This window comes from Hipposideros armiger, unplaced genomic scaffold (genome assembly GCF_001890085.2).
Source record: "Hipposideros armiger isolate ML-2016 unplaced genomic scaffold, ASM189008v1 scaffold_94, whole genome shotgun sequence".
NCBI lineage: Eukaryota > Metazoa > Chordata > Mammalia > Chiroptera > Hipposideridae > Hipposideros > Hipposideros armiger.
Window position 1 is genome coordinate 382,743 of NW_017731444.1, and position 16,071 is coordinate 398,813.

At 37.8% G+C, this 16,071-nt stretch overlaps 1 protein-coding gene across 2 annotated transcripts in view; it reads right to left on the reverse strand.

Annotated features, from left to right (window-relative positions):
* Positions 1–16,071, reverse strand: part of PTPRA (protein tyrosine phosphatase receptor type A) — a 141,124-nt gene that overhangs the window by 45,609 nt on the left and 79,444 nt on the right. Inside the window, exons 4-5 of one of the 2 annotated variants that reach the window (XM_019645714.1) lie at positions 15,600–15,932; positions 8,872–8,898 (exon numbers count right to left, since the gene is read on the reverse strand). In XM_019645714.1, the coding sequence (XP_019501259.1) occupies positions 8,872–8,898; positions 15,600–15,932 (360 nt within the window). The remainder of the gene's footprint in view (positions 1–8,871; positions 8,899–15,599; positions 15,933–16,071) is intronic. The other variant, XM_019645715.1, reaches the window with a different exon arrangement.

Here is a 16,071-nt window from a genome sequence, read left to right on the forward strand (position 1 = left end):
ATATATATATATAGTAATTTGTGCAAGAGGACACTATTAACTTTTTAAAAGGCTACTATATAAAATAAGGAGCATCCATCTCCCAATTCCCCAATAAAAATAAATAAATAAATAAATAAATAAATAAACTAAGGAGCAATCTCACACCTATCAGGATGGCTACTATAAACAAAACAAAACAGAAAATAAATATTGGCCAGGATGTGGCAAAACTAGAATTTTTGTGTACTGTTGGTGGGAATTTAAAATGGTACAGCTGCTGTGAAAAACAATATGGAAGTGTCACAAAAAATTAAGAATTACCATATCCAGCAATTCCACTTCTAGGAATTGAAAGCAAGGTCTTGAAGAGATATTTGTACATCCATGTTCGTAAGCAGCATTAGTCACAATAGCTAAAATGTAGGAGCAACCAATTGTCCATTCATGGATGAATAAATAAGCAAAATGTGGTCTATATATACAATGGAATATTTTCAGCCTTAGAAAGGAAGGAAATTCTGACACATACTACAACATGGCTGAACCTTGAGGACATTATGCTAAGTGAATAAGCCAGTGACAGAAAGGCAAATACTGTATGATTCCACTTATATGAAGTACCTAGAATAGTGAGATTCAGAGACAGAAAGCAGAATGGTGGTTGCCAGGGGCTGGAGGAGGGGGATAGGGAGTTATTATTTAATGGGTATGGAGTTTCAATTTTATAAGATGAAAGGGTTATGGAGATAGATAGTGGTGATGGTTACATAACAATTGTCAACGAACTATACTTAAAAATGGTTAAAACGGTAAATTTCATGTGTATTTTACCATTTGTAACCATGTGACAATAAAAAACAGGGGGAGGAGGAGCAATCTGAGAATTAAGAAAGAGTTCTTAGAAAACTAAAATATGATTGAGGGAAAAAACATTTCAATAGAAAGGCTGATCAGGAGAACAAGACATAATGAAAAACAAATAAGTACTGTGAAAGAGCAAACCATGGAATTTCCCAGAACACAGAGCAGTAAGAGAGAGATGGAAATTACGAGAGCAGAAAAAAAGAGACAAGCTTGATTGATCTAGGAGTTCTAATATCTGTTCAACAGGAGTTCCCAAAGAAGAAAACAGTAAGAAGGAGGAAAAAAAATTACACAAGAAAGTTCCCTGTGTTATCAGGCCAATAAGGACCATTAAGTTTGAATGGTAATAATGAAAAAAGATCTTTACGTACATGCATTCTGACAAAACTTTTGAAATTTTGCAATAAATCAACCAATCACAATCGATCCTTAAAAACTTCCAACAGAAGAAAAAAGGATCCCTACAGAGAAATGAGAATCAGATTCACATATGATTTGCTTATCTGAAATACGATTGCTAGAAGTCAATGGTGTACTATCGAGTTCTTACAAAGGACTTTAACTTAGAGTTATTTATCTAGCCAAAATTTCATTTCAACATGAGGTCAAAAGAAAGCCACTTCCAGAGCTTGGGGCTTTAGGATTAGACAGACCTGGGAGTTCAAAGCTCTACTATGCTACTCAGTAGCAGTGTGACAATCTCTTGGAACCTTTGTACAATAGAATGCTTTATGAAATGCAAATATATCATTCTCCAACTCTTATAGTTAATATCAGATTTAAAAGAAGCAACATTTGCCAAGTGCCTGATATGAAGGGAAAAGATGTGCCCTTGGCATCCAGAAGCTCACACACTAGTAGAGAACCTCGGTACAACTTTCTAGGCTCAGGCAGGTCCTTGTCTAGAAAAGAGAAACTACAGTCCAAATGTAGCCCACCACTTGTTTTTGTATATAAAATTTTATTGGAGCACAGCCATGTTCATTTATTTACATATAGTCTATGGCTGCTTTTGTATTACAAAGGTAGAGTTGAGTAGAGACGTGGCAAATAGTATGGTTGCAAAACTGAAATTATTTTATCGCCCTTGACAGAAAAAGTTTGTGGACTTCTGATCTAGAATGTTACTACCACCTCTCCTCTTACACAATTCTAGCTCAAATATCACTTCTTTTGGTAACTGCTCCTTTCTTGTACTTCCATAATACTACATACCTACTCTGCTATAACTCTTATCAGACTGAATTAAGGTCATTGATTATATGTCCATTAAATTATAAACTTCTTAAGGGCATGGATTCAATATTACCCCAGATATCTCTGTGCTCAATATTTGGTCTTTCATTCAATAAATATATATTGAGTGGCTGCTGTGCTAGGCATGTCCTAAGACTACAAATCAAAGTTCCTTATCCTTATTTAGGAAGCTTATATTAGTGGAGGAGACAGGACAATACGTAAGAAATACACAAAATAGCGATAGTGCTATGAAGAAAAAAAAGGGAATGGGGGGAGGTGTTCTGTGATGTTAAAATGCGGTGGTCAGAAAAAGTCCTGAATAAATGGATAGAGTATCAAGAAGGCACAAACAGAGCAGTATTGTTTATGATCACTAGTAGTAGAGTTGACAACTACAAGCAATATGACAAGAGAAGAGTCAGCTAGCCAGATAACTCAGAAACTAATAAAATCTATTACAGCTAATGTTTAAGCACTTATGTAGAAGCATCACACACATCATATCATTCAATTATCCTAACACCCCTAAGATAGATACCATTATTAAACCCTATTTTATGGATGAGGAAACTGAGCAGAGAGATTAACTTGCCCATGTTACACAGCTGCAAATCTAAAGCAAGAACACAAAGTTACACTATTCTCCAGACTCCTCATAAGTACAGGACCAACAACACTTTAACTACTGCAAACTTTCAGGTCAGAAGAGTCTTCTATCATACAAGTCAGATTTTACCTCCTGACTTCTGAATTACATTCAGGTTTTTGATACAGTTAAAGACAATACAGATAATAAAGATGTTCCCAGGCCTCTGTGAGGAAAGATGACTCAGATCTATTAAAAAAAATAGGAGGGCCGGCCGAGTGACACGTTGGTTGGGAGTTGGCTTGGGATGCCAGCTCGGCAGCAGGGCCCCGGTTCGGATCCCACATGAGGGCTGGTGACGCTGCGCCCTCTGCAGCTAAGATGGTGAATGGCAGCTCGACCTGGAGCTGGGCTGCCGTGGGTCGCTGGTGATGGCGAGGGCTGCAGTGGAGCTGGCCGGCAGTGGGCATGAGCTTTCGCAAGCTGCCGTGGCTGCCATGAGCGGCCATCCAATGGCCGGCAAGCAACTACCTCACCCGGGAAGAGCACAATGATAATACCAACATGGGCTAGTGAGCGATGTCCTCCACTGCTAGACTGAGGAACGAAAGGAAGGCAACTTGTCTATTCCCCTTCCCCAATTCCCCAACGTTGTTCTCCTCCCCCAATTCCACAATAAAATCTTAAAAAAAAAACCCCAAAAAGTTCCAGCTCCCTGTATCAAATCTCAGACTTGGCAACAGGCTCAGGATCAAGTCACTCTTCTAGGGCTCCTCCTGAACTGGACAGACTTGTCCTCTCACCATGCTTAGGCTAGCCCTGGACTGGGTCCTTTGCAGAAGTGGCCTTGCATGATGCAGGCAAGGCAGGCACACTGGTCCATGCCCTGCTCTTCCCACTTTCCCCTGCAACCCATTCCAGCAAAAGTTCACTTCCTAGACTCAGGTTAGGAGCAGCATTTCGAAAATACTAAAATGGTGTTTTGGGACAACAGCTGTTTATTTGCTATACCCCCTTTCCAAGAAAACAAACGGTCATATTATTCTAAGGGCTCACATGTAGATAGGTCAGTCAACTTAGGACTTAGATACACTTTTGGTCACTACTAAAATAATCAGTGAAGTAAAAGCCATACTTCTCTAGCTTCAATTCCTAAGGCCCATTTATTTGCCTTGTATCCACACTTTTTGGAAAAAGTATTTATCAACTCTCAAAGGCAGAGTTGTAATGTTTTAAGTGCTTCCTATTGGCTCTAAAAACAGCACAAGTCACCAGGTTGCCTCCTGAACCCAAACACTGTTGGCTTGGGCCAAATTACCATTCAGAAACCTTAATTTCTATTGTCCATCTATCTTCCGTAAGGCCTCTGGAGTTATATTTCTAAACAAAAATCTGAGCATGTCACTTCCTTCCTTACCATCACCAGGAGACGCCCTGACTCTTGAGCTCAATGCACTATGAGGCCCATTCTGCTGAGGCTACCTCCGACCACTCCCTACCTCATGCATGTCAGCTGTGCATAGTTCCTCAAACACATGACTTACTTTTTCATGTCTCCTTACTTTTATCCAATTTGGTACATCCTCATTTTCCTCAGTTACTACTATATATTAATTTAAATTGCCCAAAGCTCACCTCCATGCTTTGTTCCCACTCCCCAGATACAATGAGTCTTTTAAGCTCTCCCACAGCACTGTGTGTGGTATATCCAATAGCATGTAGCTGAGTGGACTTTTGATTCTTGGTGTTCATGTGCTTCTTCCATGAGACAGGGAACATTTTTCTTTCTGGAATCTTCAGTATCTAACAGGTACTGAATGAATGAATATATTATTGAAGGTGCTTATGGAAGCCATCATAAATGGAGTTCACAATAATAATGTCACTTGCTATGCTAATCCAAAAATACCTCTTTGAACAAGAATGTCAACCCCTTTCTAGACTCCAACTCTAGGAAAGTACTGAAGAGAAAGCCAGGGGGAGCAGGTGATCTGATTTGATCTGATAGCTGAGAAACTTTAAGGAGTCTCTGGGGCTCAGTACAAGGCTTATCTTGTCCAGCTCTAGAACACTGTAGCTCAAGGACTCCTTTGCAAATATTAACAGGATGCTATTTCCAGATTTAAAAAAAAAAGTTATACAAATGATTATAGCAGGTCCTTGAATAATATTTTGTCCAATGTCATTTCATTATGTTAATGAGATGCCATAGGAACTTAACTCTTGTTTATACGAGTATCATTTAGCCTATGGTAAAATGGTTTTGTGCTGTCGCTTTGCTTAAAGTTACAGAACCTATTGGCAACATTAAGTGAGGACTTGCTGTATTGCATATCTAAAACAATTTAAACTATGTTAACAGCTTTATCCTGTGCTCTTGCTATTTAACAATTATCAGTTATAAGGTCTTCATATGAAAATTCTATTGTTAAAATTAAAATTAGGATGAGATAGGTTTATGGAGAATTTTGTTTAAAATGCACAGGGCAGAGGATCAGCTGAGGTCTACGCTGTGGTGGTATGGTTGCAAGATGACATTGCCTTGAGAGCTACCTTGCACACTAGCCTCCAAGAGGCCTAGGAGTGCCCTTGTTTCTACGAGTTCTGAATGAATGGCTAAGATTCCTGATCTCCTTAGTCTCTCATCTAATAGTGATGGTAACAGAGTAGAGATGGTTGGTAGTAGGAGTAACAATGGGATAGCCAGCATTTGTTGAGCAACTGCTATGTGCCAACCCAGCAGGAGGCCAAGCAATTCATAAGAGGTATGACAATTAAGTTCACAAACTTGCCACCATGTGCTTACACTGGCAGCACTGTACAAACAGCTCGGTGAGGTTTCATAATCTTGGTATAGCAGTGTCTCACAGCTCTGTTGGTATCGATGTGTGGCAGTGTCTTGCCGAGTGGAATTCATTATTGTTGTTGCATGTTTTTGTGTGTCATCGCGAGAACGTCTGAGCTTGAATTAGAGCAATGAACAATCATTAAATTTCTTATTAAACTCAGAAAGAATGGAAGTGAAAGCAGGGACATGCTAGTCCAAGTACATGGGGATAATGCCATGAAGAAAATGGCAGCATACAAATGGATTAAATGTTTTTCTGAGGGGAGGAAATATGTCATTGATGAAGAGAGGTCAGAGCTGACTGTGAGAAGCATAGCAGACATCAATAGAGAAACAGGAAAATCTTAACTGAAAATCTTGGCATGAGAAAAGTATGTGCAAAAATGGCCCAGAAGGAGATCACTGATGAACACAAGTTAAGGAGAGTTGAAGTTTGCCAAGACTTTTTGGAGAGGCAAGATGATGTTTTGGGCCATGTTATCTTATCACTCACTGGTCATGAAGCATGGGTGTACCAATATGACACTGAAACAAAGCGTCCAAGTGCACAATGGAAGTCAGCCAATCCTCCATGACCAAAAGAGTTCTGTCAGTCCGAATCAAGAGTCAAAACGATGTTGCTAACCTTTTTGGATATCAGAGGGATTATTCATTATGAATTTGTACCAACTGAACAGTTAACAAAGTTTACTATTTGGGAGCGCTAAAAAGGCTGAGTGGAAAAGTTAGATGAAAACAACCTGAACTTTTTGCCAGCAATTCATGGCTCTTGCATCACTACAATGCACCAGCTCACAAGGCACTGTCTGTGAGGGAGTTTTTAGCCAGTAATCAAATAACTGTATTGGAACACCCTTCCTACTCACCTGATCTGGCCCCCAATGGCTTCTTTCTTTACCCAAAAGATAAAGGAAATATTGAAATGAAGATATTTGGATGACATTCAGGACATCAAGAGTAATACGACAGCTCTGATGGCCATTTCAGAAAAAAAGTTCCAAAATTGTTTTGAAGGGTGGACTAGGTGCTGACACTGGTGCATAGCTTCCCAAGGGGAGTATTCTGAAGGTGACCTTGGTGATATTCAGTAAAGAGGTGGGTAGCACTTTTTCTAGGATGAATTCCCAAATTTAATTGTCAGGACTCATATGTTACTTCATTCCTTACAACAACCCTATGAAGGAAATTCTGTTTCTATCCTATTTTGCAAATGGTGAAATGAGGCACAGGAAAGTTAAACACCTACCCCACCCTGCCGGTAAGTGGTAGAGTCAACACACAAAACCATGTGGTCTAGCTCCAGAGCCCATGATTTTAACCACTGCAAACATTGCCTCTCCAAAGTCGTTTAACATTATCAAAATCATTCAATAGCATTTTCTTAGATGAGAAAAATCTCTATTTATGAATGGGAGCATGCATCACTATCTTGCTTGAACCTCCTGGGAACAGAAGTAGATGTTACAGATTCTCTTTCAGGACCAAAGAACCTATTCTCCCAGCTGTTGGGAGAGCTGACAGCTAACAGCTCTCAGCCAAGTTCTTCCCCACGAACTGCCCTTGGCCTAAGGGAGTAACCTGGCCAAGGGAAAGGCACTTTCTGACCCTTATTTCCAGCTCCAGAGATTCCTGTGGGATTAGCTGAAGCTTTTGCTATCTTTCCTCTGATTGCAGGGCATCTCATTTCCTCCCCCTTCCCAACACTATCGCCCTTACTGCCTCATAGGTACTATAGGGAGAAAGTACATCCCAATAAACTTGCATGCAAATTTCTTTCTCAGAGTCTGTTTCCCCTAGAACAAAACTAATAAAACAGATGTAAAACTAGTGAAGATTTAATAACAACTGGAGAGTATACTTATAACCAATGACTTCACGGTAAAGAGGTACTTGGTAGATAACGCCAGAATTGGATTTAATGCATTACTATATATTACACAAATCATCCAATTAACACCAGTAAAAATGCTTTGAAGGAAAAGGACAAATATTGTTATGATTCCACTTAAATTAGGTACCTAGAGTAGATATATTTACAGTATTCCACTTAAATTAGGTACTAGAATAGATACAGACAGAAAGTAGAATCGTGGTCACCAGAGGCTGGGAGAAGGAGAAATGGGGAGTTACTGTTTAATGGGTTACAGAGTTCGTTTGGGATGATAAAAAAGTTCGGGAGATGGATGGTGGTGATGGTTGCACAACACTGTGAGTGTACTTAATGCCACTGAACTGCACAGTTAAAATGGTAAATGTTATATATGTAATATTTATTACATATTTTAGGAAAAAAGCAGGTTCTACCAAAATAATTTGGAATACATTTAAAAAACAACACATGAGAAAATAACTAGTTTCCTGGACTTCACATACTCTGTTCTCTGGTGATAAGGGATTCAGCAGTCCTGCTTAGACCACCAACACAGCATCTCCAGCCACAGGGACTTTACACTAGAGACTAGAGGCCTGAAAATCCATAAAATCCATATAAAGTGACAGAGTCGACATTTTATAGACTAGTGAAAAACAACACAAAGGTAAAACTTTTAAAGGTAACTATGACCTAGCAATTAGTAATTAAGGTGCATAAATTATGGTCTGATATCACCAAAGGGTAATATTAACAAGGTGACATGATAAAGTAAAATACAGTTGTTTCACTACTTGTTAAAATATGTCACAGCTGGGCCAGCTGAGTGGCTCGGTTAAGAGTTGGCTTGGGAAAGCGAGCTCTGAGCAGCAGGGCCCCAGTTCACATCCCACATAAGGGCCAGTGATGCTGCACCCTCTACAGCTAAGATGATGAACAACAGCTTGACCTGGAGCTGGGCTGCCATGAGTCACCGGTGACAGCCTACACTGCAGTGGGGTTGCCATGGGCTGCTGTAAGCTACACCGTGAGGGGCCGGCAGCTGGCATGAGCTGCTGTGAGTGGCTGGCAGCCGCCATGAGCGGCCGTCCAGAGGCCGGCGACCAATCTGCCTCACCCGGGAAGAGCGCAATGATAATACCAACATGAGCCAGTGAAGTGACGTCCTCCACAACTAGACTGAAGAACAGAAAAACAGCAACTTGTCTGTTCCCCTTCCCCGATTCCCCAAAGCTGTTCCCTCCCCCAATTCTCCAATAAAATCTTAAAAAAAAAAAAGTCACAGCTGTTAAGAATCTGTAATCTACATTTAAAAATATAATGAGTACTTGTTTCTGTTACTCTTTTCTATGTAAACAACTTAAGGGAAAGTAAACACATAACAGCCACAGATACACAAGGTTACCAAGACTGTGAACAGAGGAAACATGACAAATATTGTACATTGTAAAAGGAACAACAGACATAAGGTGAGTGGCTCACCTTTTCTGTCCTTCGAGTCAGAATTACCTGTGTAATAAGTGAAAAATAGAAACATTCACTCAAATTAGAGAAAAACATTACTATTCAATCTAAGGTAAGACAAACTAAGCTCTAGGAATATAGATACTTTCCTCTTTGTATATGCTGGAGCTAGAATGAGGTACCCTCCAACAATTAGGAAACAAGATTCCCAGATTCACTAAATTTTAATCAATGGTTTGTCCTTCTCTCTGAGTACAAAAACAATGCAGCATCCATATTCATAAAAGTACAAAAATACAAAGAGAAATACAAAAACAATGGTATTAGAGGTCTCTATGTCTTTCAGATCATTAAAATGCAACAGGGCATAACTGAGTTAAGGATATAAAAGACCTAAATGATAATAGGCAGTAAAGTCTAATCAGTATAGCCCAAACTCTGCATACTAACAGAGAAAACCTTTTCAAAGGAATATCCACAAGCCCTTATAAATTCCCCACAGTAGAAATAATACAGACAATATTCTTTTATCATGATGCAATAAAATCAGAAATTAACAAAGAAAACTGTTGAAAATTATAAACAAAACAAAACTGCAAAATACCTTAAAAAACAAACAAACAAACAATAAAATCAGTCTTGTGGCAGAATTTACCAACTGTTTCCCAATATCAGTCTTCTCTTCTTTAAAAAAAAACAAAACACCTGTTTTTTTGTAGCTGAGCACAAAGCTGTCTAGCTAGAGACTATGTTTCTCAGACATCTTTGTGCTAGGTGTAGTCATATAAAGAATTCCAGCCAATGGGATGTGAGCAAAAGTGATGAGGGTAACTTCTGGGTCACATCCTTTGGAAAAGAAATTGTTTGTCCCCATTGCCTCTGTTCACCTTTCCCAGGAGCTGGAACCAGAACCCAGAGAGCCATCTCTGACCAAGTAGACAAGGGTAATTTTGTTGGGATGGCAGGGCCACAAGAACAAAGGAACTTGGTCCCTGATGAAGCAAAGCCCCCTGCCTACCTCTGGAATGCGATTGGGAAAAGACACTTTTGTCTTAATTTTAAGTCACTGAATTTTGGTGTGTCTTTGTCAGAATAGCTTAGACTGCACCGTAACTAATACAACTATCTACAGGAACACATATGAGAAAAGGCTAAAGCTATGCTTATAAAAAATTCATAGCATTAAGTATATTAATTAACTGGGAAGAATGCAAATAAACAAATCAAGCATTTTGTTCAGGAAGAGAGAAAAAACACAAAATAAATTTAAGAAAAGCAGAAAAAAAAGGATAAGAATAAAAAATAAATTAATGAAATAAAAAGTAAAAAAGACAGAATAAATATACAATAGCAGGTTCTCTGGAAGAAAAACAACAAACCACGAATCAGATAAATGGTTAGCCAACCTAAACAGTAAAAGCGCGCGCGCGCGTGCGCGCGCGCGCGCGCGCGCACACACACACACACACACACACACACACACACACACACACACTTAAAAACTAAACAAAAATATAAGGCAATTATTAAATCTAGAAAAAGATTATACAAGAAAATCACATTTACCTATAGCTCAGCAGGTAATATTACATAGTCATAGTAATATAAAATACTGATTTTATAATATAAAATGCATAAATACTGATTTAACCAAATATTATGATGTAACAATTATGGGAGGATTGGTAAAATGGTGGTGATACATATATATATGTGTGTGTGTGTGTGTGTGTATATATATATATCTATATATATCTATATATAGATATATCCTTAATATATATTGGGGGTGCCAAAAACATGTACACATTTTAAGAGATGTTATCTATGTAATACTTTTCGAAGTTGAGTTGAATTATGGTAGCAATGTGCAGTATGATGTTCACTCAAAAGATGGTGTTAATCAAATGAACGCTAGCGTCATTCACTGTATTACAATTTTAATACAGTTTTTTCCTTTCTTAAAATCTGTATACATTTTTTTTGGCACTCTCTGTACATATTAGGAAATATTCATAGCTACCCTGTTTCTCCGAAAATACGACCTAGCCGGAAAATAAGCCATAGCATGAATTTAGGTGCCAAAATATGGCACCTTGGCATACTGAATACCGTATTTGCCGGCGTATAAGACGATTTTTTTGGCCCTGAAAAATATGCCTCCAAGTGGGGGGTCGTCTTATACGCCAGGTACACTTCAGATAGACTGCCCATAGTGCTTGCCCCGTGCCATAGTGGCCTCCCGATGCCCGCCCACTTCATTCCACATACCGTTCAGGCATCAGCAGCGCTGCTGGGTGTATGCTCGGCTGTTATGCGATTTTGCTGTTATGCGATTTTACCACACTCGCAAAATCGCACACAGCCGACCATACACCCAGTATGATAGCGCAAAATCGTGAATCGCGATACCATACTGGGTGTATGGTCGGCTGTGTGCGATTTTGCGAGTGTGGTAAATTCGGGCTACCGTATATTTCTTTACATATGCATTGAAGATTCGCGATTTTGCGCTATCATGGTGCCTGTTAGAATGTTGAAGAGCTCGCACTTGCGCACTAGTGAGGTCCCAGGGAGATGCTGATGCAAGGGTGGACCAGACTGCTATAGTGACAGGGCGGGCAAACAGGGAGCAGGGACCAATCAAATCAGGCTTTGTATACAGCCAACAGCCAACCACAATACTGCACCATTGTACAGTACAGCATAGAAAATGTCGACCAGTCAAACCCCTATCATCCCTATCATGGCACCAGCCAAAAGAAAGAAGTATGATGCAAATTTTAAACTGAAAGTTATAAACTTTGCTAAGGAAAATAATAATTGTGCTGCTGCAAGACAATATGGAGTAACAGAAAAGATGGTTCGGGACTGGAAATCAAATGAGAAAGCATTAAAGAGTATGCCAAGGGGTAAGTGTGCATTAAGAAGAGGCACCCCACACTGGCCAGAACTCGAAAAACATGTAGCAGACATGGTGGCTCAACATCGCCAAAACGGTTATGTGGTGACACGAAATACAATACGCTTGTTTGCACTTCAGTGGGCCAAATCAAATCTGATATTGTTTTACCTTTTATTTGGTGTGTGGAAGGTGTGCGGAAGAGGGGGTAGTCTTATACGGCGAGTATATAACAAACTCTGTATTTTGAGTGGAAATGTTAGGGGGTCGTCTTATACGCCCAGTCATCTTATACGCCGGCAAATACGGTATTTTAAGCTGAAGGAGTTTGTGGAAAAGGCACCCTTTTCCCTGAAACAAGTCATAAAATCCTCATGTGAGGGGTTGCGTGCCTTCCATATCCTGGAGGAATCATGCTACTGCTTATTCTCTGGCTAGGTCTTATTTTTGGGGAAACACGGTATCTAAGAAATTTATCCTGAGATGATTTTTCCTCAAGTTCATTCAAATAATTTTGAAAACATGAATGAAATGCATAGTTTTCTAGGTAAATTTCAATTCTTTCCATGAAGCTAAATAAAATACTGCCTACTAGAACTTATCAAAACACAGCAGAAAATACAAAGGAAACAGACCAATTTCATTTAGAAATAACTTATGAATATCAATGGAAAAATCCCAAATCAAATAATATCAAAGAAATTGCAACAGTTCATTCAAGAAAAATACAACATGGCAAAGTAGACTTGTTTTTGCAGAAATGTAAATAGTTCAAAATTAGGAAATCTATTAATATGATTCACCATAGCATACAATTAAAAAAAGAAAAAATTCATATAGATCTTGCTCACTGAAACTGAACAGGCAATTGGCAAAATTTAGCATCCATTCTTGACATAAATGCTCTTTAAAACAGGAATAAATTGATAAATCCTCAAAATGATAAATATGTTTATTTCAACCCAAGAGTAAGGACCATGTTTAATGGAAAACCACTGTGAGCATCCTCCTTAGAGTTAGGTACAAAACAAGGCTGTATGCTTTTACCACTGTTTCCTAACTTTGTTCTGAGGTATTTACTAATTTATTTAAACAAAAGAAAGAAAGAGATTTAAAAATTAGGAGTAGATATTTGCAGATGGGATGATTTAAAGACTTATGATAATTTAAGAAAATTATGCCAAACACTAAGGAAATTTATTAAGATGACCAGTAGTACACCTACAAAAATCAATAGTGTTATGTTATACATCTAAAATTAAAATGTTATATGCCATTATGTTTTAATTAAAAAAATAGCCTTCATATCCCAACAGCAGTCAGTTAGAAAATATCATGGAAGAAAATACTCCATTTATATTAACAAAATACAAAACCTTCAAAATATCTAGAAATTAGCTAAACAAAATGTGTGACATAGTGGCAAAAATTTTAAAACACTTTCAAGAAATACAAAATACAACCAGTAAATGGACAACACCATATTCTTGCATAGGAAGACTTAAAGATGTCAATTGTCCCTGTTAATCTATAAATTTAACATGATCAACAAAAACTTTTTCCTGTTATACAAGTTGATTCTAATGTTCATAAAGAAAAATAATCAAGAATTGCTAGCAAAATTCTGAAAAATAAGATTACCAAAGTAAAGTATGACTCACCTTATCAGATATTAAGTATTTTAAAAAGTTACAATTATTAAAACAGTGGGATTCTGTACACGGACAGAGAAAAAGGTGAAAATAAAATACAAATGCTGAGAAACAGGACTCAAATACATATGGGAACCTAAATATGTATCAGAATTCAATATATGATAGAGGTAGCATTTCAAATCAATGAGGAAAAAATAGATTATTCATTAAAGGGTATCAGGACAAATAGTTAACCACTTGGGAAAAAAATAGATCGGTAGTCACACCTTCCTTACATGGGAATAAATTCCAAATGGATCAAAGATTTAAGCACACACATACATATGCAAAAATACAGAAGAAAGAAAAACCTAGAGAAAAACATAAGGAAAATTATGTCATAATACTGGAGTCAGGAAAGCCTTCCTATATCTGATCCAATACCTAGAAAGCATATAGTTAAACTGATAAATTTTTTACTTAAAAAAATTTAAAAATTGCTAATGATAGCTTCTACAATGCAGAAAAGCTAGATGACCAACTGGGGAAAAATATTTGAAGCTTTATCACAGGTAGGCAAAGGGCTCATTTCCCTAACATTTAAAAGCTTCCATAAATGAGTCAGAAAAGCTTGATATTTTAATACAGTTAACACATTTTATGTCTTTGGGGAAATTGAGACTACATTTCACTGGTGACTTTTATTCAACATCAGTAAAACACAACGAAACTTTTATGGGATATGAGGATGTCACAGTCTGAAACCCACATTTTACTCATCACCATCATTTCACCAATCCTCCCATAATTATTACATCACAATTTTTGGTTAAATCATTATTTGATTTATGTATTTTATATTATAAAATCAGTATTTTATATTACTATGACTATGTAATATTATTACCTGCTGAGCTATAGTTAAATGTGATTTTCTTTTCTTGTACAATCTTTTTCTGGATTTAATAATTGCTGTATATTTTTGTTTTAGTTTTCTGTTTCCCTCTCCAATTTTCTCTGTTCTCATCTTCTAAAACTACTATTTGGATACTGGACCTATTCTGAATTAATTCTTTAATCTTCTTCATTTTCTTTCCTATTGACCTTTGCTTTGAGTTTGTTTTTCTCCTTTTTAAAATAAGCAAGGGCATATATACATATGTATATGCCTTTTCCTTCCATTTATAACATAAATAATAAATATACTGTGTACACTTCTGCATATTTCAGCCTATCATAGTTGTTCTATACTACAGAGGTGGCTTCACTGTATGATTATATATACCTTAATATATTTATCCAGTCTTCCCTGTCAGTGTATGTTAAGGTTGATTTCAGAGTACTCTTACAAATAATACAATTTGTCATTTCACGTATGTATGAGAATATTGGTAGGGTGAATTATTTTTTAAGGGTGCATTTGTAAACTGATGGATATTGCTAGATTTCTCTCTATTGGGAAATATATTCCCACAAGCAGCGAGAGTGCCTATTTTCCTATACTCTCTTCAATGCAGTAGAGATTATCAAACTCTTGGATCTATGCCAATCTGACAGATGAAAATTAGCATCTCAGTGTAGCTTTAATTTGCATTTCACTGAATGAGGTTGAGCATCTTTTCATATTTGGAAGGATCATATATATTTTTTATTCTGAGAACTTTCTCTTGATATCCTTTGCCTAGGCTGGGCTGAAGCCCTGAACAAACTGACACTGCAACTCTACTGTTTCCCTGAGCTCTTTTTTCTAATCCCACCCCTGGACACAGGCCTTCCACTCCATATCTAATTGTTTTAGACATCCAGACCCATTCTCCTTCCCATGGTCTCCATGGATCCCTTCCTTTTCAGGAATAATCCTATTACTTTGCTTCTGTATCCTTTCATCTTCAGTCTCTTGCATCATCAATCAGCACCCCTCTTTCTCATATTTTCAACCTTCTTCTTTACCTCCCAATATGATTAAACCTCCCAATCTAACCAGGAAGCCATGCAAAGCAGGATATCCTCTAGAATCTTTGTTCTTTCCTCTTAACCCTATGTTAACCATATATTCCTGAGAATTCCCTATATCTAGGTTTCATTACTTTGTTTGGGCAATTTCACTTATTTCAAGAAATTTTATGGCTAGAAAATACAAACAAAAATAATAAAAGGGTAAATAAACTCAAAGAGCAAAAAAAAGAACAAACAGAAACGATCTCTAGTACCTGAAGGAGGGGAAGTTTTTACAGTGGCTGCTGCGGTGCTGGAATTCCCCTCCCAAGGTTCTGTTCTGGCATCTGTGAATTGGTTATCTGGAAGCCATGTTCCATTTGGTGAAATTGTAGTGACTACAGGATTAGTGCTTGCTATTCTCGTGGTCCCATTGTCAGAGTCTGAAGAATTGACAGTGGTTACATAGGTGGATCCCAGAGTTAGATTTGGGCTGAATGTTGGCATCACGAAAGGAGTAGGATTTGTAGAAGTAGAATTTGAAGTTTTGGCCTCTTCTTTTACTATCCATGCTTTAACAGATCTTGTAACATCTACTGAAGGTGAAACTACAACCACCAAAAAAAAGAAGGAAACATCACATGAAGAATGCAATAGCTCCAAAGTATGAGGCACAAAGCAGCAAGTCTTAATAAGCTCTGAAACACCCAGAGATCAAATAAAGGACCCCCCTCCCCCACCCTCCTA